This window comes from Salarias fasciatus, chromosome 20, assembly GCF_902148845.1.
Source record: "Salarias fasciatus chromosome 20, fSalaFa1.1, whole genome shotgun sequence".
In the NCBI taxonomy this organism is placed as follows: Eukaryota; Metazoa; Chordata; class Actinopteri; order Blenniiformes; family Blenniidae; genus Salarias; species Salarias fasciatus.
Window position 1 is genome coordinate 10,901,719 of NC_043764.1, and position 26,337 is coordinate 10,928,055.

At 42.8% G+C, this 26,337-nt stretch overlaps 2 protein-coding genes across 4 annotated transcripts in view; one reads left to right on the forward strand and one right to left on the reverse strand.

The window, feature by feature from the left end:
- Positions 1-6,108, forward strand: part of itga5 (integrin, alpha 5 (fibronectin receptor, alpha polypeptide)) — a 40,720-nt gene extending 34,612 nt beyond the window's left edge. The window contains exon 31 of the transcript XR_003933673.1: positions 6,098-6,108. The gene's annotated coding sequence lies outside the window, so the exon portion shown is untranslated. The remainder of the gene's footprint in view (positions 1-6,097) is intronic.
- On the reverse strand, positions 749-25,355 carry rapgef3 (Rap guanine nucleotide exchange factor (GEF) 3). 3 transcript variants are annotated; one of them, XM_030118156.1, is made up of 28 exons: positions 25,206-25,355; positions 22,388-22,473; positions 16,766-16,810; positions 11,164-11,270; positions 10,959-11,080; positions 9,979-10,156; positions 9,731-9,815; positions 9,409-9,469; positions 9,036-9,112; positions 8,805-8,951; positions 8,626-8,732; positions 7,357-7,445; positions 7,192-7,270; positions 6,934-7,084; positions 6,748-6,830; positions 6,637-6,667; positions 6,453-6,528; positions 6,129-6,266; positions 5,899-5,996; positions 5,528-5,653; positions 5,069-5,250; positions 4,134-4,224; positions 3,984-4,034; positions 3,781-3,868; positions 3,620-3,684; positions 3,465-3,519; positions 3,271-3,342; positions 749-1,396 (listed from the first exon to the last, which is right to left on the reverse strand). In XM_030118156.1, exons 2-28 carry the CDS (start codon positions 22,448-22,450, stop codon positions 1,278-1,280), a joined length of 2,586 nt encoding a protein of 861 aa, XP_029974016.1. In that variant the 5' UTR covers positions 22,451-22,473; positions 25,206-25,355; the 3' UTR covers positions 749-1,277. The 3 variants fall into 3 exon arrangements, with proteins under 3 accessions (XP_029974016.1, XP_029974014.1, XP_029974015.1); XM_030118154.1 differs by lacking the exon at positions 25,206-25,355 and adding an exon at positions 23,090-23,242; XM_030118155.1 differs by lacking the exons at positions 22,388-22,473; positions 25,206-25,355 and adding an exon at positions 20,411-22,274.
- Between the last annotated feature and the right edge of the window lie 982 nt (positions 25,356-26,337).

A 26,337-nucleotide genomic window follows, 5' to 3' on the forward strand; every position in this document is an offset into this window, starting at 1 on the left:
TTCTCACTCAGCTTTCATAAAGTGTGAAGTTTTTGTTTTTTTTTTCCCCCTGTCCCCCTCCACTTCAACTTGTACTCACCATTTCACGGCTGCTGTATCTCCCAGGTTTTAAAAGCGCGGCCTGACAGACGCAGCCATCGGAGCGTGTCTGAGCTCAACTCGGGTTTGTTGACACAGTTTGCAGAATTATGCGCTCTGCTGTTGCACCTGCCCAAACACCAACATTATACACTAACCACATGTTTAGTTTGCCTCGTTTCCCTTCACCTCTTATTGGATCGTGATTTATAATTCACCTGATTCTCCTCAAAAGTCCCCATCTGGTCATCGACTTAAACATCCTGTCTGAATTAAACTGTTTTTCCCCCAAACACGTCATCCCATTATTTATAATGACAGGGGGGTTATTTTACTATTTCCTCCATGATTACATCAGGAGAAGGCACTGGTTTTCTTGTTTTTTTACTTTTTTTGTCTTTGTGTTCTCGCTCATTTTTGCTCTCCGGGACTTTTAAAAAAGACGTTGTACATATTGATCCCCGGGAGAGTCTCTCGAATTCAAATGTTAACTGATGTGTTGTGAATTTTCTCACCCCATATTGGGGGGGACCTTCTGTGTGTTCGGGGGGTGGGGGGTGAGGCAGGGTGGATCTTTGAAGGTCAGATTTTTATCTGTTTTGGTTTGTACTTTTAAATAAAAAAAATAATTTCTCTTTTTCCTAATGTGTGCATCTTCATTGAATACACGTGACTGGGAAAATAATTTATTTAGAAAACAACATTGTAAGAAATCATATGCATGTTTTCCAAAATGAGCTGATACAATGTTTTTAGTTTCAATGTGAAAACAATTGACAATTGTGCAGGGGTAAAAAAAAAAAAAAAACCCCAAAACTGACCTAATGTGATTAGCTGTGGCACGGATGTGTGGTGTGTGTACTTATTAGTGCAATTCTTCCACATGAAAAGTATAGAAATGGTCACAATAAATGCAGTTTGACACCGGAGTGAGCTGTACATCTTGTAACAGAGCTTTACAACACGGAAAGGCCGGAGTGACTGAAGGCTTGGCGGGTGAACCGGTGGAGCACTGGAGGTCATTCCTGTGAGCGCGGCACATTTTCACTCTCAATGCTGAGCTGTGCTTCTCCTCTTAGACGGCGGTGGATTTTCCAGTTCACTCCACCCGTCCGTCTCCACTGTTCAGAGTCTGGGTGGCGCTTCGCTGCAGCCGAGCAGAGCTTTACCGTACACCTGCGCGTGTCCGCAGTGATGTCCTAGCACTCGATTGTCCTTGACAGCTCTGTGAGTTTGCGCTGGTTGTCGATGACCTTCAGGTTTTGAATGTAGTGCCGGATGTTGGTGGGGCTCCGCAGGGGGAGGGCGTGGTCCGAGTCTGCACAGGAGGAAGAACGGATGTTAGATCGGATAGGGAGAGCAAACGCTTCATTACTGCGCATATGTTTTTAAAATGTGTACTTTACGCAGGTTTATAGTTTTCAGATGGGTTTTTACCTTTGATCCCTGTATTTAATTGCAAACATCTATACTTTCTAATCTTTACATCAGAGATGTGGCCAATGCATCTGGCATCCTTTACGACACATGGCGCAATTTTCAAAATGTCATGAAACAATTGCTTTTAAGGAAAAGTTGAACCAGTTATCAATCGGAATTGCTCTATTCGATTTAAGAACTTTTCTTTTTTGCAATAAAAATATGAAATACTGAAAAAAAATGAAATGCTGATTACATTTGGAGATCCTAGTTTGTTTAATTTCATTAGCAGCTACAGTACAATCCTTATAAATCACAATCTGGCAGGAAGCATAACTATTTTCGTCACTCTCATGATGACCAAAGCTGCTGATCTCTGCCTTCCTTCCAATCATGTTCTGACAAATTCTCCAATTCAGCCTTCTGAGAGAGTCGCATCATAAACTCACATTAATGCTGACAAGAAATTTTAGAGAACCCAATAAAAAAAATGTATAAAAAAAAACAGTATAAAATAGAATAAAAAGGAAAGAAAAAGTATCATGCAATGCAGGCAAAATAAAATCCAACCCCATCATAAATGTTGTTGCATTATTTGGACACTTGATGGCAGTATTCAGATATCAGCTGTGGAGGTCAGAGGTGACAGGAAGAGGAGACACAGGTACTGGGAGGCCACTCAGTTCCCACCAGACCAGGAACAGACGACTAGAACAAATATACAACCTGCTGCAGGAGAATCCTGGTATGTTTATTATCTGCTTTCAATAAATAAACCATCAAGTAGACTGAAGAGGAAAGTCTGTTTTCAGGGCTGCGTTGGTCAGATCTCTCCCTCCTCCTGGTCTCATCAGAAGGTTCATTAAGAAGCCAGTCATTACTATCAGGTGTGTTACAGCAGAAAGCTCTTCCATAAATGGGTTTGGCTGCTTTTGGCTCAGCTATTGAAAGTAGAACAATAATATTCCATTTGTTTCAAGTATTGGATTTACTGTTGTTTTCAGATTTATGTAATATTTGCTGTGTGTGAGGAAAATGATGAGTTTCACTCGAAACACAGTTCAGCTCTTTTGTTCAGACCAGCTGTTGAAGCAGCAACATCAACACACTGTGTGTGTATTTCAATAAAAGCTAATGGTTTAAACTTGACATGGACACTTTAAGTCCATGTCTTTTAAAAGTCTTTTAAAATCCATTTTTTCAAAATAGTACCACCTCTTATTTCCAGGCTTTCAATGCAATCTTATGAAGGATGGTTAGAATGACAGTCTAATGAAAGCTGGTTGATTTAGTGTGTGTATTTACTGCTGAATTCAAACAACGCATATTAAAGGTGCTTATATTAAAGTAAGAGTTGACTATATTGAAACAGCAGAGATGTCAAGATTCCTCTATGTCCATTTAATAATGATGAAAATGGGATCAGTGATTTTCCGTGGTGTTGTCCTTGTTCTAGTGACAGGAGGGGTTGAAATGAAATGTGGAGCTGATGTGAAGGGTCAGGTATCTGTTACGGCTGACTGCCTGAGCGGCGAGGAGTGTGTGGGGGCTGCTTTTTCATTTGCCTGTCTGACGGCCCACGGCAGTCCAGGTTTATCTTTGTCAGGGACGAAGGTTTGTACTGGCAAAAATGATCATGATAAAACAGTCTTTTCGTTTTTCAAAAAATCCTTTTCTTGACTGAAATGAACTGGATCAGGACATGCAGAAAAAAAAAAAAAAATTAAGCGCACGATACATTTCACTGGGTGTTTATCGCTGCTGCAGACTTACATGTTGATATGCGAGTCGCTGGTCCTTCCAGGAACATCCGGTCAGCCAGGCCCCTCTGCGGAGACGAAGCCACTGCAGAGGAAACCGGACTTTATTCACCTGATTCACAAACCTGACGTATTTACTTAGTCTTCACATTCTTGTGTAACTGCTTGGCGATTTTTCTGGCTGCAGAGTGTCTGAGCACAACTCACCGTACGGCTGACTTCTGCATCCTCGAACAATTTTCACCGTCTTGGCAAGCATTCGCTGCAACCGTGAGAGAAAAATAGGGAATAGTGATTTTTATTTTTTGAGCAGAATAACCGTCCTTGACAATGGTACATAATAGTTTGAACAGGGTTCATACCATCTTTTCAAAATTGACCAGCTTGTCAATGTAGTTTGGGTTTCCCTCGTGGATGAATGTCATGTCTGCATGCAAAAACGAACAGACGCAAACAAATTTAAAATCCTACCGGTCAGTCGGTTAGTCGACCAACTAAACAACTAATACTGTTTTTTGTTTGCCTTTGAGCAGCAGAGGCATGAAGGGGATGTACGGAGGACTGAGCTTCGCCACGGCCAACCTGTAGGCTCTGTGGTTCCGGGATGGATCCTAAAGCATCCACAAAGACGTTTATGAAGAGGTGAGCTACTTCTCTGTGTTTCAGTCTGCCTGCTTCAGAATTTGCTTTTGTAAGCAAATGCATACCAAAAAAAAAACCTCTTACCATCAGTCTCTCGTATGCACAGTAGATTCTCTTTGTCTTGCTGGGAATCCTCTTTTACAAACAACAGAAAGGTTAACAAGTCATTGTCAGAGTCTTCAGCCTTTGTGACACATCTGAGCAATGTCAGTGTTGCATCGAGGAGTTTCTCACCTCCCACGTCTTGTAAAGCCTCTGCACTGCACTGTTACTCAGACCGAACATCACAGCAAAGAAGGAGTTGAGATTCTTCTGCTCCTTTAATCTGTGGCAAAGGAAACACAGAGTATTCCAGGACCATGTGAAATGTTTAATGTTTAAAGACTGATTTCTGTGGTAAATGGAGTATTTCAAGTTGATGTTGATGGATGGACGGATGCTTACATGCTGGCAGCGTGCAGCACAGTGAGTGTGTTTTGAGTCGTATCATACTAATATTTATTTTGTATGTGAATTTTGATAGAAAACCTTGTAATTTGTGTGGCACAAAGTCATATTGTAATTTTTACAAAAAAAATTAAATAATAGAAAAAGAAGAAAAAAGAAGATTGAATGCAAACTAAATGTTAAGCAAAATTATGACGCACAAGTGCAGCAGTTGCAGGCTGTATATAAAGACTTATTATTCTGACAGAAAGCCTTAAACTTGCATATCAACAGTTAATATCTTGGAATGTGAAACTTATTTGGACATCTATCATTTCACCTCTCTCACATTGGAGATGCAAAGTTTGGAAATCATTTTTTATGTTCAGCTGAAGGGTTTCTGCTACACAGCTGATCTACACTCTGAAATGACTCCATCCTTTTTAAGGCAAATGAATCTCATATGAGATGAAGCCCCTGATATCAGCTTACTGAACGGTAGTCTGGATAAAAAGGGAAAATAAAGTCTATGTGACTGCAGTAGATGGGAAATATGAACAGAAAATCACCTGTCTCAGTATTATTTTATCAATCATCTGACCCTTTGATTTGTAGTGACCTGACTCTGCCTTGTATTTATTTACTTGTCCAGCCATCGCACATGTGAAACAACGCCATGCTACAATGAATTAATAAAGTCTTTCTGTCGGTTTTATTTTGGATGAAACTATCTAAAGTCTTACACTGAAGCGATCTTGATGAACTTCTTGAGCAGGACGGCCCGCTTCACCAGGTCTTCACAGAGGCACAGCTCCGTCACCACCCAGTACTGCACCTCGTTGAAGCGCCGCACGAACCGCTCCAGGTTGGCGGTGGTGGCGCCCTGGAATTTGTGGCGGCCGAATATGTAGTAGACGAGCTCCACCTGGAGGGACGAGAGACAAACTCTGAGCGAAACAACAACAGATGTGACGAGGACAGAAAGGCACGAGGAAAAACAACGTGAGGCATGCAGGAAGTGGATCAGACGATCTGATGGCGGAGATGGTGCTGTCAGATAAAACAAAAAATGTCAGGTGTGTGACTCAGCCGCGTCTCCGTTAAAGAGATGTCCAGACCTTTCTGAGTTTCAGCCTGCGAAAACATTTCATGTGCAAATGAGCCGTTCTCGCCGTGATCAGAGGTCAGACTCGCCGAGTTACCTCGTGCATGGCCGTGAACATTTCCCAGTCGTAGTTGGTGAGCTCGTTGGCGGTGTCTTTGGAGCCCATCTGCTCCAGGATGTCGGTGGTTCCTCGCTCGGGGCCCAGCTGCTCTCTCAGGGGCGACTGGAGACGGCGACCAGCAGGAAGCAAATGAAGAGTTCACGGCGATCACAGAGGTCATGGAAACGATAATCGCTCTACACACTGAAACCAGTGCTGCTTGTGGAAGGCAATAGTAAATATTATACTATATGACACTGTATTTGATGAGAAATCTACTTTAGACAATCTCAGGCTTGGATCGGGAAATATAAGCAATTTTACAACAACCACATGTTTAAAAAGTAATGAATGCTTCTCTTGCTCACCAGTTTTTCCACCTGACTGCTCGGACAGATGAATAATCTCTCATTGAGTCCCAGAGCGGTGTAAACTGCCGTCGCATCCAGCTTCAGCTGGCCTCTTTCTGTGGACGTTCAGAGGAAAACCAAGAGCACGTTATCAGAGATCAGCCTTTAGTCTTCAAGAACTTGGCACAAGCTTGCGTCTTCTGACGTAATATGAAAGTCGGAAAGCGTGGAGGATCGAAACGTCTCACCTCCTGCGGAGTTCATCTTGACCAGGATGTGGTCTCCTCCAGGTTTGACGACCGCCGCCATCACTTCCTGTACGGACGTGTTGACGGGCAGCATCACGGTCAGGGGTTTGCTGTCTGGTCTGAAGATCTCATACAACACTGAGTCGAGAGGGAACAAGTTAACAAACCACTTTTTTTAAAGAAATAACTTTAAACTGTAATTATTTATTTTCCAAAGCTTATAAATGACGACGAAAGACGTAAATTATATGTTATCTGAAGTATCTGAATTTAAATCGAGATGTTTTGAAACATTATTCCTGATCTGGCATATTGATTACCTACCTTTGTCCTGTGCTCTGATTGGCTGTAACCTTCCCACTGGCTCCTCGCAGTTTGAAAACCAATCGAATTGCTGATTCTGTCAAAGGCATCGAATCGGCAGATCAGTGACATTCGCTCATTTTTCTCATCACAATGTGTCTGAGATCTAATCATCTAAAATCCTCTAAATGTCAGCGCTGCTTACCCGACTCAGTGAATGATATCCGTTCTCCAGCCTGGCGGAACATCGATAGGCAAAGATAAATATTAGCTCATAACTTAATGCATAAATTTAAAAAAAAGGGACAGTACTTACACTCTTGTTCTTCTTCTTTCTCGAAACTGTTCCTTCAGCACACTGAAGAGCCGGTGATCAGCTGCCACGTCCTTCTTTATTCTCTGTTTCAGCCCCAAAATTCAGCATAAAAGATTAAACATTATTTAACACGACGATCACACAGATCGATTTTGACACACTGTGAAGGCATGAGAGCTTTTGTACCTCCAAAAACTCAAACGCAATGGGGTCGTCTCTCAGCAGAAGGCCGAACAGTGCCACCCACTGGCCAATCAGCTTCACCACCTTCTGCTTGGTGCTGAGGATGAAGGCGGCCTTCTCCTGGTCCGAGCCGTCCGAGAGCTCCGCCCGGTAAGTGCAGAGCCGGTTAAGGACTTATGCGCACAATCTCTAATATTTAAATGGAAATCCTACACACTCCTTTGAGAGATTGATTTTTAAATCACAGACATGGCAGGATATTGGTGCAGCAGTGCAGGGCACAGCTGGCTGGAGGACATGAAGACTTTGTGGGTGAGGAGGAAGTCGCTCGCGCAGGGATCTGCAGCAAACGGCACAACATCAGTCGTAAACAAGGCCTTGTTTTTGTTAAATCAGGAAAATGAGTAGATATCAGGAGATGCCTACCGATAGCGTCATTTCCGTTGGAGTCCAGCTTCACCGTGTCCAGCAGGTGTTCCAGGATCTTCTCCGGCGTTCCTGACATAACCGTGTATCTACACAGAGCAGGGCAGAGAGGAAGGGGCATTATTCAACTTTCTATTACCTCATTCGTCAAATATTTGTTTTGCATGGCTCCCTGTGCATACATTCAGTTTATGGCTTTGAATTAGAATATTAAATCTTCCTTCCAGTTGGAGCAATGTGCTTCAATCCAAAAGAGTGCCTTTACAGCCTCTGTCCAATTACTGCAGGGAAGGGAATGTAAGTCAGCAGCTGCGCTGGTGGGTTTGTTAAACCACCGTCTTACACATTAGCAGATTAACATTTACTAGATTATTACTTCTAAATTAACATGTACAACCATCAACTGGTGGTTTTATATTAACAACGAACATACAAATAGTTTGGACAGTTTGTTGAGAAAGCAGAATTAAAAATTTAAATACAACTAAAAACATGGTGGATATATTCATATTTGGATCCCACCGCTGACAGGTCACCGCTGTGGGTCGATGAGGAAGACCTTTAACCTGTGATGGCTTAGGCTGCGTCAATAAAGGTATCTGTCCAAACCAAACATGGCCCCGCTGTGGTGACCCTGGGAAGGAGCAGCAGAGCTGCACCGTCCAGTTAAATCAGCAAATGCATCATGGGAACTTTCCTGTTCTGTATACGGTGTTATTGGTTTGTGCTACAGAGTTGTGCAGCTGAGTGATAAGAGCAAAAAAAAAAAAAAAAAAAAAAACGGCTCTTGATGTAATCATCTCACAGTTCATCCAGCAGGCTGTTTACAGCGCCGCTGGGTTCACTGTGGTCTCCACAAAATTTATGATTCTCACTGAAAACACCTGGCCCGATAGCGCACGGTGTCTGTATCTTATTTACACTCCAACTAAAGATGAGGAAGTCCGTCTCTGATGTTGTGTTTTACAGGGTATGTCCGGGTTCTCTGATTGGACAGAAATGAAGGAAAAACGATGTCATGTGTGGAAAGAAAAGCAGAATATGCATGAGCAAAGCTAAGATTGACTTTATTCACCTTCATGTTTGCTAAAATCATTCAAGACTGATAAGAAGTTCGTCCAGAAAACAGGGTTAAAGTCCGTGTTATCTTTATGAATGTCATCGAGACTGGAGGACCTTCACCGCCGTGACGACGGCGTTTACCCACACCCGTGATGTGTGTGACTGACTGGAAGCCTGCCTGTGAAGCGATTCTAAAGAGTTTCTCACTTGCTGTTGTTTCCCGCCCCTCCCTGCCCGCTGGAGTCTGCGCTCTTCTCCAGCACCAGCACTGCCATCCCGTGCTCCTCCAGTCGCACCGTGTTCGCCTCCACGTCCTGAATCACGATAGGAAAGCTGTTTTCATGGAGCGCCGACATCTGAAAAACGCGTGTAATAACGAGTCGAACCTTGAGGATCCGTATGAAGTCATGTTTATCCACTCGGAGGAAATGGCAGTTGTCTTCTCTCAGGATGATGGTGGCGGCGCGAGGAGCGTCGTTCAGCAGAGCGAGCTGACCGAAGTCCTCGCCTTCATGCAGCGTCGTGACCAAACCCTGAGAACACACGTTCTCTCTTTCAAGGACATCCATGACAACTGGGGAGATTTATCTCTCCGTTGTGTGAATGGATTTATTTACCTTCCCGTGTGTGATCACGTTCACTGAGCCTTTCCAGATGATGTACCACGAAGTGCCCTTGTCCCCCTGACTGAACACTGCAGCACAGAAGACAGTCAGCGCTCACATCAGTCGTTTACACGTGTCTCGCTCTGCATGAATGACCATGATGATCGTGCTGCATGTAGTAGTAATAATGCTACGCTGCATATAACATGAGAGAGGTGTGTCACACTTGAGAGCGTTTTAGGGAGGCGTATTAACTCATCTGTGCGATGTGTTGCTGGCTGCACAGTGAAATGCTGAATGACTCTGGGTGTGTGTGCGTGTGTGTGTGTGTGTGAGGCAAGGATCTGCACTAAAGTTCCAGCGTCAGCAAAGCTGTTACACTCACACACTGTTCCAGCCTTGGCATGTGATTCAAAGACCAGCACTGCTGCCAGCTCCTTACGCACCTATGGGCACAAAAGAGCACTGATCACCATTGTTACGGTCCAGAGATTAATTGGTTTCAAAACGCTCCAAGAACAAGTGCAATCTATTGAACAGGGGGATTACTAGAGAGGAGGAAAGAGTTATATCAACAAATTCTAAAAAAAAAAATAGAATATATCTATATATAAACATAGTACGGTGAGAGTCAGTCAAGATCATAATAAAAATCTCTGGATGCGTTTTAATGGTGGAAGATATTGAGCGAGTAACGAGCGACTAACAGAGGTGGAGAGATGAGCAGCAGCCTTGACGTGCAGCAGCTCCTCGTAGATGACCTCCAGGTCCTCGGCGCTTCTCTGACTGGGCCTGAAAAGAAGAGGCAGGAACACAATGAAAGTCATCAGCCAAGCAAACAGATGAGTGTCAAGCTGCACCTTAACAGGGCTGTAAAGAGGGAACTTCCAGCCAAGGTGATGCTGCTTATGTAACAGGTGTGATCGTGAGCAATCATTTAAGTCAACAGACTGACCCTTTGCGCAGAATCATGGTGAGCAGGGCGTCGGGGCCCAGCTGGGACAGCAGGGACAGCGCCTCCTGCAGCTCGTCCTCCGAGTCCTTTTCATTTGTCGAGCCGTTCAGCGTGAACTCGGCGTCCTGGAAGCGGTAGAACTGAGTGTCCTTGTCATGGAAGTTCAACTCGTGCTTTACTTGATAGAGGCAAAGCAAAGAAGGGAACAAAAGTGAGTCACAGGACAGAACATTAAAACAAATAGTCAACGTTTACTGGAGCTCGTTTTTGTTTTCAGGCAGACGCTGAATTAAAAAAAGCGGGAATGGCCTGATAAATGGAAATGAGTGCAAATGTTTTCTGAGTGACTCCCTTCATCTGATGAGGGAACATTCCTGTCCTGATTGGAGTGGTCTCTCTCAGGAAGACGGCGCCTCGTCCACGCGGCAGAAGTGTTCAGTGAACACTCAGCGCAGCGAGAACACATCGGAACGCCTGATTCAGCCAATCACTACGTCTGAAAATATTTCAACACTCGAGGGATATTCTTGAATGCAGCCTGAAACTTGTTATCTTCAGAATATATTACTAATGCTAAATATGGCGACGCTGGTGTATTTCAACCTTTTCCAGAGGCCTCGTATGACCCAACACATGCAGGAAGTGTTGACCATTGTTAGCATACAGAGGCAACAAACAGTATTTGTTGTTTATACACTGAAATTCATGCTAAGAAATTCACTGTTGCACATATTGCACTTTTTTTTTTTTTTGCATTAAAGCTCATTCAGAAAAAAAACCCCCAATGTTTTAAACCTGCTTATGCAGATTTACTACATAAATTTTCAATTGCTCAGTATTAAAGCATTATGTTGCTTTTCATGATACATTTATGTGGCATTTTGAACTTTGATAGTGTTTCGAGAGGTGATTCTATAATTTTAGCGTTTACGAGGAGGACTTTGTTTCATTTTTATTGTGTACAATCTGAGACTTCTTACCATGAGCGAGAATCCCTTCGTCCACCAACACCTGCCACATTCCCACCGCCTGACTCCTTGACTGGAGGCCCTCATTCTGCCTCATCAGCCAGTCGACCAGCTCCTTACCAGAGCAGCACTGTCTGCAGGAGAAACAAGCTCATGATTCATTTCATGTTACTGAAAGTTTAGGGTAAATAATGAATCACACTGCCGGTGGAGGTACCTGTATGTTTTGAGGTGATACTTTCTGTCCCGGATCAGACCGGGGTTCCTCTCGATCATAACGCTATAGACTGATCTGGCTGCCTTCACGACACGATCCGAAAGGAACTACACAAGAAAGAGAAGAGTCCGCTTATGGTGAGAAAGAGTGAGAGAGGGGGGGGGGGGGGGGGGGGGGGGGGGGATGAGTAACACAGGAGGTCTTGTTTTTAGAAACAGAAGACTCCTGTGATGGCGACAGACCAAAGTTAGCAAAAGAAACAAATGTTCAAGCAAATGTTTGTGTGTGAGTGGAAGAAGAGAGGGCGAAGGAGGGGGAGACTTCAGTCAGCAGGAGTGGAGATTTCAGTAGGTGTCGGGGTGAAGCGTGTGTGTGTGGTTTGCCGGGAGGTGAGAATGTGTTAAAAATGGCTGTGTTACACTCTCCCACACCTCAGCCAGTTCCCAGGCTCGACAGCTAACTGTATCTGGCACGGCACAGAAACGAACTTTCACTCTCCGACCACCTTCAGCGGATTTCCTTTACTTCTTTCCACCCTCGCAGTCAGCACCCCTCTACCACCACCCACACACACACACACACACACACACACACACACGTTTCTAACACTTCAGGGCAACATGGAACTTCTTTACCCCACATTGACCCCATGACATGAAAAACACCGGCTGTTGGAACGTGTAACGACTCAGTGGTGGGAACTCCAGAGGCTGAGCCAAAACCCAATTATATAAATAACTCTATTGATAGAAAGTAGTTTGTTGGAGGATTTTTGCTGAACCACGATGTCTGCTTTGCATTTTCTGTGTTCAGTTTGGTGAAAGTTATTTAAAAAAAAAATTGATCCTTGAACATTTCTGTTCTCCACAAAATAAACATGTGAACTAGAAAGTATTTGCAAATCAAATATCCCAATTTTCTCATCAGACTTCAGAGAACTCATCCTGCCTTCAGTGGCATCTTCTATTCTCAATATACAAGTTTGGTTTTGCCCCCAAATTTGTCAAAGAAATTCTTGTCTTTTAGACTGAGGTGATAAATGTGGCATTGTGAATTCTGCCTCATTGTTCTGTAAACTTAAATATGTGTCGCATCCTGCTGCTATTATTCACCTGCACTTTTCACAGCAGGTGATTAATGTCTGGCGTGTGACCGCAGCCCCAGATAAGCTGACCATAAATAAATCCTAAAACGCCTCAGAGGATAACTGAGAGTTCACTGCAGACAGACTCATTTGCTTTTCCTGTCAAAGACGCTTGTTTACCTGTATGTTTGACGTGTGAGGATAAATTAGCAAACTATTAAACCAAAAAAAGTCTCTTTGAAAGAGCTGAGACAGCTGAAACCGTTTTAAAAATGTCAGCACTTTCTTTTTATTGTAGTTCCTTATTTAACGAATCCAACATACGACGCAGTTTTGTTACATATAACCCAGCTATTGTTGCATGCCTGCAGCAGAAGGAACTGCTCTCTTTAGGGACTGTTGGATTATTTCTACCTTTTGCAGGCTGTTTATTGGCTGTCCTGCATGAACCAATCAACTTCCGAGTTGACTATAGAATATCCTTGGTTTGAGTCAGGGTTGGCAGCCTTTCTGTGAGGAGTTTGCATGTTCTCCCTGTGCACATGTGGGTTATATCTGGTTTCTATCCACTGTAAAATACATGTAAGGAGTTTACTGGTTGGATTAACGTGTGTTTGGCCTGGGCTTGATGATCTGTTCAGGGTGTAAACTCTGCTTTCACCCACTCTCAGCTAGAATTGCCTCCAAAGCACTTTTCTTTTTTTTTTTTTTTGGGCCACCATAAAAACCCAAGCCAATGTAAATGTGTAACCACATTCATTCCACGCAATATAGATAACACTGTGACTCACTCTGTGGGGCCTTAAAACCAAAAACAAAAGCTGCTGATGCTGAGGCACAGCATTATGTAATAACGTGGTTTGTTTATCTCACCTGTCCCACTTCAGGCTCTTCACATTTCACGCTGGCCTTTCATTAGAGCAAACATAATAATGCTTTAATGATTGACAGCAAAATTATCTTCAGCTTGCTCCTCCCTGCTTGACTCCCCGCAGCCGGTCTCCTGCACGTCTTGTGATTACACCAGTGACTCACATAGTTGCCTGTTTGTGCTTTCAGTTGTCCTCGAGACACTCTCTTTTAGATGTGGTGTCGAGATGCACTCTGGCGATTACCAGAATGTTCTCCGTTTTCCTCTCTGGTGTTCTGCAGCTCACCCTGAACACACAGCCCACCCCGAACGTTCAGCCCACCCACTGCTCTCCGACTTGTTTTCTGACCGCCACGCGTCAGTGATCCCACCAGCGAGCTCCTCCACTTGCACGGTTGCCACGCAGTGAGCGCGTTAGATCCAAGTTCACCTCAGGTTGCTGATTGTAACGTATAACTTTAACAGATTACTCTGGGTTAACACTGCACAACATGCACTTCAACCTGTCTTCCCCACGTTGGCCTTTTCCCAGGCCTGACATCAATGGAGGCGATGTGCCCTGAAGCATCTACCATGCCCGGCTGGAGTTATGCTGTCTAGAGGTCACCAGTATTCCCAGGGGCCCATTCTCCCCCGGGAGTCCCTTAAGCACATTCTCAGGCATGTCAACTCCCAAACTTAATTTTGATGAGGTGATTTTCCATTACCTAACCAAAAAAAAACAATATCATGGACCATAATTTACTGACAGGCCTGCTGTTTGCAATGAATTAACTGGAATATTGGTTCTTATCCTTCACTCTGCTGCTTTCTGTCTGTGGCGCTTTGTGTGTTGCCTCCAAGTAGGCCGTCTCAGCACGTTATCTAGGAACTAGAATCCAGGGGGTAATTGTTCCAGGCGAGTTAAATAACAGAGCAAACACGTTTCCCACAGGTGTGTCAGTCTGCGGTACAAAGTACAATATACAGCCAGCAGCGCTGATGTATGGAGCATTTGTGAGCGGCGATAACCCATTTTATGACAGGGGCCCATTCTTCTGGTGGGCTCATTTTACAGTCAAGAGCCTCAATTTGAAAAGTGGCGTACAATAGTCAACTTTACACTGATTCACACTCGGACATGCATGATGTGTATCTATAATCCCATCTGAACAATGGATTTCTAAACAGCTGTTCTTCAGCCTGGAAAGTTTGTTCAAACAATACTAAATAGGTACTTTACAGCAATCATCTGCTGGGAAGATTGTGATACGTTCATCACAGCAGCAGTGCAGTATCTATTCCTTCAGGAGGAGTTCTGCAGCATTTAGATGCAATCTGATGAGAATCTCCAGTCACTAAAATCACTTTGGAACCACTGATCTGTGTTGGTTTCTAACTTTGAGTCCAGGGGTTTAATTCATTGTCTTTATAGTATCGGGTGGACTGATGAGTGCAGCAGTGTGTAAACTACGACAGGAGGAGTTTTTCTGTTTCTCCTGCTCTTTGTGGCCTCGGCGAGCTGTGCGGGTGTGTGTGTGTGTGTGTGTGTGTGTGTGTGAGGTGCAGTCTGAGACGTGAGCTGACTGTCCAGAACATTTGATCTCGGCTTTCACATCACCCGAATTTACTCAGAATGTGGATCTTAGTGTCCAACTTAGACTGATCAATCCCCACAAAACAGCACAACATCAGTCAACGAAAGCAATGAGAAATATGAGATGTTGCACAAATATGGAGTCATGGCGCCCTTGCCTTCCGATCTTTCTGTCCAGGGATTATGGTGAGCAGGGATTAGAGGTTAGTGAAGAAGGAGAACATGTGAACTCCACACAGAAATGTCCTGAGGCTGGACTCAAACCCACATCTTCACATGTTGGAAGAAAGAGTACAAACCGCTCACTAGTGCAAACAGCGCAAGTGTGTGTGTTTTTTCCAAAGAGCATCAATACCACGACCATTAAGTTTATTATTCTCTGTATTCATTTATTAGTAGGAAACTAATTCATTTTGTATAATTTGTTGGCCAATAAATGTGAGCTTATTAAAAGAGTTCATCAGGTCTTTGAGGAGCAAACACTTCATAAGCAACTAAACAAAGCTCCAAGAGCTTTACAACAAAGGTAACTAGTAATCTAAAAATACATTCCCAGAGATTGATGATTTAAGTTTTTTTTTCTCTGCTTCTGTCAGAGGGAGACCACTGAGCCTAAACTGGAGTGACTTTCCATGTCAGACCTTGTTATCAATGTTTTAAAGGCCCTGTCTTTAGCACGCTGTCTAAGAAGCTGAGATAAAGCAGCGTGAGGGGCCGGGGCTCGGCGAGGTGCGGCTCGGGCTCATTAACTTTGTGCCTTGGAGTGTCCTTTAGACTCCTTATGGCCGCTCGCCTCGGCCAGGAATGTGTTTTTTACAGACTCGCTTGAGTAGTAATGCAGGATATTATAACAACAGAAGAACGAGTTCAGCAGTTTGAGAGGATGCAAGCGCTGCAACTCTGGATGATACCAGAGGTCAGAGAATCCGAAAGCCACAGAACCAGAGCCGAGCTGTGCCAGCGCCTGTCAGGGCGTGGTTAAATATTTCAGACGGGATCAAATGCTTCACACGGAGCAACTCAGAAAACTTCTATTGTCATCTCCTAATAAAAAAACGCTACATATCATGTTTTTCTTAACTATTCTAGTCTCACCCAGGATTTTAAAGTTTTCTTAATGTCTTATTTCAGGCACTCTCCTTTGATACTGATGTTACTTTCCAGTTGTCTTGGAGGTTGGGATCCCTAACTTTCTAAGAAAAACTGAGTTGTAGAGCTCCAGCTGATCACAAGAATACACAGAGAACAGAACAGCAAGGATGCATCAAGGAAGAATGTTCTTGTACTCATTCTGAGAATAAATAAGAACATTACGAGTAGGGCTGAACGATATATCGTTATCATATCGATATCGGGATATGAACATTCAGGACATTAGTTTCTCAAAATCAACGATATCAAGATTTCTCCTGCTTGCCCTGCATGTAAGCTCGCCCATGCACAGGTAAGGCCAGCCAACCACAAACCTCGTTTACTGGTTGACAGCTGATGGCAGAGGGCGGCTGCAGAATCTGTACAAACGGGTTTGGTGGTAGTGGCAGTGAGTTCTCATAAATAAAACTGCATTTTTTTTTTACATCCTTTTGTATTATGATGTTTTTATTTTTCTGAAAAATGCTTAACTTTCACTGAATCCATTGTAATATATCGTATCGATATCGAGATATCTGGCGTGGATATCGAGATATGAAATTTTGTCCATATCGTTCAGCCCTAATTACGAGGCATTTCTTTCACGAATAAACAATGAAACTGTATCCCCAGAAGCAACACTGTAGAAGAGCTGTGTCTAAAATCTAGAAAAGACAACACTGGAACGGTTTCATATTCGCTGCCTGCGGCCATGTTGAAGTCTGAACTCAGGGTCCTGGAAGAGAGACCAAGCGTCTCCTCAGGATATCGACTCGAAGGGAGGGGAACTCGTACTACTGAAGAGGTCACTCTCGTAAATGAGACGGCACGTCTCGATAGAACTACCTGTTGACTAAGGTTGAAAATATTAATCCAGAAAAACGTAAGCATGGCTGCAGTAAAAACGACTGGGAATCCAGAGTATTTAAGACATACACACCTGCTTCATGGTGTCTTTGGAGTTCAGAGCCTCTGGCAGCGGAGTCTAGGAGAAACAAAACAGGAGACTTTATTCCATCTGAGCCATTTTTCTGTCTCTCCAAGCCTTTGAAATGAAGCAGGCAACACTGTGAAATGCCACAGGAGCGAGCGGGGCTGGTCTGTGATGTGATCTCACTGCGGCTGCACAAAATACAGCGATAAAAGCAATCCAGATTGAACATGTAATTATTTTCTTTTCAGTGAGATGAAGGTCAAAACAAATACATGATCTCAGCCAGTGATGCTTTGCCATTTTCTTCATCGCCGTGTGTGTGTGTGTATGTGTGTGGGTGTCAAGTGTGTGTGTGATGAGGTGGGAGGAAAGAGCACACAGACATCACAAAGGAGAATGCATTGCTTGTTATTACGCGTTTCGTAAACGCTTCAGTCTTTTTCTTTCCTTTTTGTGGGGAGAACGCATTTGAAAATCTAGACGGTTGAAAAACAAGCTGCACTGCAGCTGCTCCCTCAAACACAAAATCAAATCAGACATTATTTCTGGAGATTCTCGCACTCCCTGAACTCGCTGAAGGTAAATCCTCCCTGACATCTATCAAACCGTGCACAAACATTCAACATTCCCATGTTGGACCTTTGGCCTGAGCTGAACTTCCTCTTTGTCACTTGGACTTTATGCTTTTATAACCATCTTGTGACTGTTTTTCTGTGCATGTATTCCCAAAGGAATCACTTTTTAGTGACTCTAAATTAAGATATATAAAGATTTTAATCAAGGTTAAAGTCAGATGATTTGATTGTGAGGTCTCAGGGATATTTCTGTACTCTTAAAAAAACAAATAAATAAAAAAGCTGATTTATTGGCAGCGTATTTCAAATATTACATTTTATTAATCAATGTGTGGTTTACCGGTGTCATAAACATCAGTCTCCTGTTTTTACTGTGTTGATAGATTGCGTGACATTGTTAGATATGCGAGCGGATCACCTGGCACGAGGAGACATACAGTAGCTGACTATCGATCGGGAGCTTACGACAGACTTTTCATATCAGCCAAGTGCATCGGTGTCTCCGCTGCTTCTGCAGACTCGGTGGCATGTTTGGTCTGGCATGCGGCGCAGTCAGCTGCGTCACATGGTCGCAGCCTGGATGGCAGGCTGCCAAACGTCGTAAGTCCCTCGTAAAAAACTCATTAGCTCTTATTGAAAGTCTGCTTTGGTCAAAGAGCTCAAAGGGAAATCGATGTTTATCATCATTTATAACGATTCGTATATTTTTCATAGGTGAGAAGCTCTTGACCGTACAGTGCTTTTACTGTAACAACTTTGCTGGTGATCGTTTTATCAGTTGTGAGTCCATCTAGATGCCACATGCGAACTTCTAAGTGAACCAGAAATGTGGAGAAACCAGTGTCGCTGCAGGTGTGACAACGGACACGATAACACATCTCTTTTAACCTCTGAGGCAATTTGTTCATTTTTCCTTCCGAGAAACCAAAATGTGGTTGCTGCCACTTGTATCATCCCGTGGATTCTGTAAAGTTTGATTTTACCAGGATTACAAGTATTTGTCTGATGCTCTCTGTTTAAGTGGGTTTGAGAGATGGGACGCCACACAGAGGCAAATGAACTGAAACATGGAGTATTGCCAAGGTGGATATAAGTGTGGCTTTACAAAGTGAAACCAGACAGATCACGCTGGGTTTGAGCCAGTTTAAATCCAATAATAATGAACAGTTTTCATTTATTTACTGCGTCAGTCCATGCTTACGTTAAGCCCAGGAAAAAAGAACAGAGAAGACGGCAGCACTTCAAATGTTTTTACCTGCTAAAACCACTAAAAGTACAAAAAATAGAGAGACTGCAGCACTCCAACTAAATTAGCGTGGAACAAGTTCACTAAAACTTCTTCAGTTTCCGCTGCTCCACCAATTTAAATACGAATAATGACTTCAAATGCTATTCATGTGATCTGCCATGTAAAAGATGTTCACACCACTGTTTGGAAATGACCTGGTGATGATTTGTCTTTTTAAAAGACGTCGGTCAACCAAGCCAGACGATTTCTCAGCACATTGCTGTTTATCAGTAAATCAGAGAATAAGGCTATTGATATTTTTAGACATACGATCAAAACTTCAGTCAGATGCACAGTCAACACGTCCTAACTCAGGAGTGTCAAAATGAATCTAATTCAGGGGGGCAGTTACAGCTCAATTTAAACCCAAGTGGGCAAAATTTTAAAGAAAAATCAGTGTCATCTCAGTAACATGTATTTATCAGTCTCCTGGTGCAGAATACAGTAAAGCATTAAATATAATAAAAACTTAGTATATAACCACAGATATTCCCACAAAAACTTCATATTTATATCTGACAGCCTGCTAAAACTTATAAACAAGACATATTTATGTCTCCAGGGTTTCTGTTTCTGTTGGACTTGTCCTGTGACCTGGAAAGAAAAACCCTCCCCTCTGCACATTCCTTAAAAAAACCTCTTCTGTGAATTGAGTGGGGGTGTTTCAGGGAAGGTGAACAATAAACAATACACTATTTATAACTGTGTTTAATATAGGAAAAGAAAACCGTTTAGTCTCATTACCTTCCTGTGTCCCCACACCCGACCTGCTAACACAATGGAGAAACTGCTTCAGTCGACTTGGAAGCATTCTTGAAATAGCTGCAGTCTTTCGCTCTGAGGGACTAAAACTCTGCATCTTTCACCAAGTAATACAGCTAAGTACGAGTAAGAGACACGCTGCAGTGGAAGCCTTGATTACTGTTTCCTCATGAGATTGGACTGATTTAGTGGATTCAGTGCTGTAACAAGTTAAGGAGGCGCTAATTTGAACTATTCTGTATGCATGTTATTATTTCCACAGAGCATCAATAAGAGGATTGTTTTTTTGGATTAACCCGGTGTTTGGTTCATTGGGAATCAGTTCGAACTATTAAAATAATTGGAAATGACACAAGTGTAAGGCTGCAAAGCATCTTCCATGATTATCTAAATGACAGCATATTATTTGACTTTCAACGGTATGAGCTGATCGTTGATTTGTAAACTGTGGTTCAGTTTTAAGCATAAGGTTCACATGTTTTTGTCAGCCAAAGTACTAAGTTTCAAGTCAGTGCTGCAGTTTAACATAATGCAGAACTAGTGAGATTCTAACATTTCTCATCAAAATGTCAAAGAGGAAAAAAATAAGGTTCAGCAGCATTTTAAAGGTACTAAGCTGACACACTGACAGGCAGGCCATCAGTTACTTGATACCACTGCTGAGTGACAATCACAAACCCCATGCTGGTGGCTTGTGACTGAAACAAAAACAAGGCTTTTGCAGGCTATTAATCCTCAATGCTCCAGACGTTTAAAAGACACAATTTTTCACAGCAAATTAGGATAATATCCTCGAAGAGGCTGAACAGCTCCTCCAGCATTAAATCCACATCATTACAGATGTAAACAAATGGAGGTTTATTTTTGTGCTGAAGCCCATATTTGCCATATCATCTTATTACTTTAAATCACTTTTGAACACCATAAACGTGCATTATTATAATTATTACTGCACGAATTCCTGTGCAGATTTAATAAAGAAATGCAGAATACTCCTTGAAGGGTGGAAGCGTTAGAGCTGCGTACCCAGCTGATCCCCCGGACGGTCGGCGTTTCCAGAGAGGAGCGGTCCGGGAACACTTGGTAATTGTGACTCCGGAACAGATGCATCTCGCCTCAGGTCAAAACAAACCTACAAACAAGTTTCCCAGTCAGAGGATCTACACACGGGATCGGCGCGTCCTGGCATCATCCACACACAGCGCGGGGACATGTCGCTCGGTCAGCGGCTCGGTTCTGCCCCGCACAGCCCGGGACTCCGCGTTCCGGGGCCGCAGAGCACAGGCTGGGATCCCGCGGTCACCCGGTCCCCGCATCCAAAGCCCCGGCGGTCCGCCTCAGTGGAGAGGGGCTGCGCAAAGCTCCGACATCCCTCACGGCAGGGGCGCACTCGGCTGCGTGCGCGCGCAATTTGGCACAGGCCACGAAACGAGAGAGAGAGCGAGAGAGAGAGAGCGAGAGAGGCTCACTCACTTCTGGTATTTTCGCCTCCCCCTCTTTTATGGCGCTTCCTCACGTGCTTGTTCGCAGGTAACTTCATATTTTCTGTTCGGCTTTTCTTTTTTTTTCTTTTTTTTTTTTTTTACTTTAAAGCGTGTCGACGAACACGACAAATGTGTGTTGTATTCACAGAATGCTGCATTAAAAAAACTCACAAAATCTGTACAGAGTGCATTTTAAAATTTGAAAAAAGATGATTACAACGAGGAAGTTCACGTCCCCCGCAATTCAATTGAATTTGCGAAAATTGGAGCTAATTCGGATTGTTTCCAAATGAATTTAAATCTTTCTTCATAATTTTAGCCGTATTTCAAAATCCAATGTCTTGATGTTCTATTTGTTAAGATCACATCTTTTCCACGATTGCCACAATTAAAAAATAAACACTGCTTATAACTTCTAACAGGTGAGTGAAGAAATAAGTGTGAAGAACACACAAGCTTTTCACGATACACCTGTTTATTTATGTATTTATTTATTTATTTTGCACCCACAAACTGATCAGTGTGGATTTAACTGCAAATCCAATACTTTTGGCATTAACATGCAAATAACTGATTGTGAAATTAAAGATGAACTTCAACAGCTAAAGTTTTTCAGGTTTTTCTACACAGCAGTAGAGCTGCTGTCTCTTGTTCACTGAAGATCAGCTTGCCTCAGTGCTTGTGATATTATCTTAACTTTTAGAAGAGCTGTGTACTGTCACATTCCACACGTTGGCAGTTTTGTTGCTGCATTTTCTTTTTCTGTTGTATGTTTTTCTAATAATTTTCTTTCAATAATAGGTTTTATGGTAAATTTTGCATGACTGCACACGGCTGTATCGCCCCTCTTGGGAATGCCTGCAGTTAAACTTTAATACTGTTTGAAGAACTCCAATATAACCTAAATAACCCAACGTTTGGCTAAAGGGTCACACAATTTTTACAGGTATATACAACTCTGTGGACACACAGTTAAACGGGATTACTGCTTGAGAGAGAAAGTTAAAAGTAACACTGAAGCGATTCCCCTGAACTGCCTGTACACCTGACACTGACTTCACAAGACTCAGTCAAAAGTATTGCAGAAGTCAAACTGTTGCATGGAGGCTGTGAATGGTCTGGTCTGTTTGGTGCAGTTGTTGAGTTGAGAAGACCTCCTGGTGGAGTGTGGACCTCTGCACACACACTTATCAGGCTGTCCAGCTGTCTGGCTCAGCCAGGTCTGCAGGCGCAGATAAACTGCTTCAAGGGCAGAAAGCGATTTGAGCAGATGGACTGAACTGGATGTCTCTCATCAGTACTTCTGTTTAGTTTCAGTTCAGTTTGATCTCTGGATCAAGATCTCAAGAATGCATGACTGTTAAACTGCTGTGCTGTCATGTCTAGTTTGTAGAATCGTACAAATCATCTATATATTTTCAGTTTTTAAAGGAATTGGATCTTTTTGATTTGACTCCTTGCTCAATGTGTTTCGATTCCGTACATGTTTCCTGTAATTTGAAGCCAAGAGTCGACTTACTTCACCCATATCTGGCGTGCGCCGTCTTGGTGTGTAAAAGATGGATTTGACCAAGTTCTCCATGGAGAAGAGGGCTTGAACAAAATCTGTGGGACAAAGCACAAACATGGATCAGCTGTTTTCTTTGTGCACCTTAAAGTTTTTTTCCCCCTAGTCAGTAAATGCAAAACAAACAGAATCAAATCTACAGACTGTGAAACAAAAACAAGGGGGCCCTCCAATTTAACTTAATTTGCCGTGCCGTGCTTGTTATAACTGGATCACAGTCAGTCGGGTGCTGCAGGCTGGAAACATTATGTAAGAATTGTTTAAATCCCCGCTATTGTTCCAGTGCAGGGCTGCCCTTCCTGTTCTGACCTCAGCGGCCGAGTCCGTTTGCCAAGGCTTTCCACAAGACACACACTGACAGGAACGTCCACTGTGTTTTGCTTTCCACGCTTGGGTTTCATTGTCCCTCCAGCTGGAAAGATGTAGGCGGGCAGCACTGCGAAGCTGCTTCCATACTGCAGCACCTGTTAGTCACCTCGGGGTTACACAAACCGCTTCCCTTTACGCCAGCTTTTCCATTAGTTAGTGTTGAGCGAGTAGAGCTCCCTTCACCCTAAATTGCAGTCCCTTCTTCATTTCAGGAGCCTGACAGAATCAGTGTTTCAGCAGGCGGCCAACTGGATGGCATTCAGGACATAAACAGGAACTTCTTACCGAATTTAGACCTCCGCCGAGTCATGAGGATGCTTCAGTCAACCTCTCACAAAGTCCTGTTTGAAATGTGGTCGATGCGTTTCCTGCTATCTGCTCCCAAACTGTGTGCCTCTCTGTCTCTCTGAAATGCCTCACAGGAGCTGCGCGATGCCACATTAAGAATATTCAAAATGAGGGAAACCAGTTTGGCTCCTTATGACCTCCGGAGGGAAAACGAACACAATGGTCTGGCTGATAAGCGAAGTCATATTGCTGCACTGTGCTTGATAGCATCTGAGAAAAAAGTGACTGTCCTGATTGTCCCCGATGCAGAGCAGCACATCAATGAGAAAAATGTGACCGGTTCAGATGCGTGTTTGCTTTGTGCCAAATATCTAAAAAGCTCAAGACTGAACAAAACTGTTCAAAAGAGCCTTTTTTAAAGGACGATAAACAGTGGAATTCATGTATATTCTTTATGGTGCTTTGAGTGAAATCAAAAGCTCATTAACCCTGCTGTCTGACTGATTGATTTAATTTTAGCTTCAAAGACGAACATGGAGGTCTGAGCATCTCAAACCCACATGAGAATCTGAATCTGATGCTGACACTCTGAACCCCACTCCATTCTTCACTGCTCCGGCTTCATTTCACATGTCACTTGGAAAACAAATGCTGCCCTCTAATGTGGAGCCCTTGCCCTGCATTATGTGAGGAGGAAGTCGCTAAAAGCGGACAGATTTACTCTCAAATCCTGAGGGTGCACGAAATAATGACATCAAAAGAGCTGGTAAACAATCCACGACCGAAAAGCACAATTCATTTCCTCGAAAGGCCACATATTAAACTAGGAGCACCGTCCCAGGCAGGACATTAAGCTTTAATACATCTCTGTTCTACATAAATACATCTCATAAAAGAAAATGTGTTATATAAGCTGAACTGAATTCCCTGCTTCAATTCAATTCACTTTATTTCATTTCAGAAATATTTTTTTCACTCAATGGCAATTCTTTACCTGGCAATTCGAACTGTTAAAGTAAATGAAGTAAACACATTGACAAATGCAATGAAAGCAATCTTAATCAAGCTCTGTTTTAAGCAAACTAATGTTAGAGCTTTATCTAAATGGTAAAATCAAAACTGTCCTTCTATACTGTCTCTGTCAGCCAACAAGCAGGAGCTCCACCAAACACTGAATGAGATGTGATATATAAAATCGATGCAGAGTTGTTGTGCTGAATCCATCATTGCGAGCTGTTTTTCTTCTGCTTCATGAATTCTCACTGACATCTCAGCAGCTGGTCAAGAAAAACCAAGGAGCCCCATGATACCCAGATCGCATCTACTTTAGCCTGAAGGTTCACTTCTTATCAATATCGTCATTCTGAAGAAACATGCTATCTGTACATGAAAAGTTGACTTCATCCTCTGATAAACTGTGTCTCGCTCAGTCCGAGGCAGTTTGTCCCTCTTGTTTTGTCTGTTTCTCTTTTTCGGTACTTATTTGTGTGTGTTTCTTTTGGAGGTCCTTGGGGAATGGGAGTGGGATTTCCTGCAACACATCTACGCCCATGGAATGTACTTCACCAACTGTCTTTGTTGTGCCTGTCTGCTGGCACACACACACACACACACACACACACACACACACACACACACACACACACACACAGACAGACAGACAGACAGACAGACAGACACATGCATGCACACACTCCTTCCTTCCTTTCTCCTGTGTAGTTAATAGTGACAGGGAAATACATATTTTATCAGTTTGACCTCTTGGTCAAATAAGGGCTGAAGCAGAAAGGGAAACAGATCTGAGCAGAGACATTAAAACCAAAGGAGACGCTCAGTGTTCATCTTGCAACACCTCGTGTTTCTATTCCATCTACTTCTCACATACCCTCAAAGATTATTGAAACTCTGATCACGTTTATATTCATCATTTAATCTAATTTATGAATACTATAAAGGACAAAAAAAAAATGCAATTTTCATTTCAGGGAAATAAATAATTAGGATAATTTAAAGCATACACAGTTACAGATGCTGCTTCTCATTTTAATTTAAAGCTGTAAAATATTCACAAAATAACCTTCAGTATCATTCAAATGACTGATCAGTTACTCACCACTTTTATGCTCCTGCAAAAACCAGTTGGGCGCCTTCAACGCTATTTTAGTTTTCTGCTTTCCTTTTCCAGCCTTTGCTTCTCATGTGTCCCAAGATGATTTCTCAGGCAGGGTATCTGTGTGAGTTATGGGGAGTGTTGCTGGACACAGCTTCCTGTATCTTTCTGATTGGTCATAAAGAGAGCGCCGGAGGGCATGGCCTGACTGCGGCGCTGACACTCAGGAGTGCATGTGCCAGTGCGAAAAACTAAATCAGAATATAACCTACGCACAGTTTCTTCTCTGAACAACACTCACTTCGTGGCTGTGACTCAATTTTGTGGTTTTTCTGCTGTGACAACCTTGTCTGTAGCATCGCTGCAAACAACCACAAAGAAGCTTTGAAGCTGAAGTTTGGAGCACAGAATTCAGAGCTCTGTGTTTGTAGGTTACTGTCAGACGATGAATATTTCTGTGAAAGAAAAAACAAATTCTTTCCTGAGGGAAACTTACTTCATTCTTCCCATAAAATCACGGTCACGTCTTCATGTGAGTACACTAGTCTCACTGTACCAGGCTGACTATCGCTGCTTTATTCCTAAATAGCAGTTAGATAGTGATTTAATACTGGTATGTTGTTGCTGACTAAATGAGCGTATGAGAATATTTTTCACTATAAAACAAGAAGAGAAAAAAAAAAAAAAATTCCAAGTGAGCATTCAGTCAACTTGAATGATCCGAAGTGTATTTGTTCCCCATATAGAATATTTTTCAGCAAATCGTTCAAAAAAAGTGGCATGAAGCTGTTAAACAAGTCTTATAAGAAATGATTTTTAAATTAAAGATGAAAGAAAGTAAATTATAATAAAGAAGCGTGATGCAAAAAGTTGTTTTAAACTTTGTCGGTAGGACTAGACATATGTGGGTCATTGCATAGCCAATGGCTATTAACATAAACAGTATACTGTGCGTGTGTGAGGGTGTGTGTGAAAGTGTGTATGTACTAAGCTTTACTCCTTTTAAGAAATCCTTCCATCTTCTCTGCCACTTTCTCCAGTTCAGGGTTACGAGGTATAGGAGCTGATCCTGGCTGACAGGCCACACCCTGAGAGACAGACACACTCCGATTACCACATAGACATGTAGGAAGAA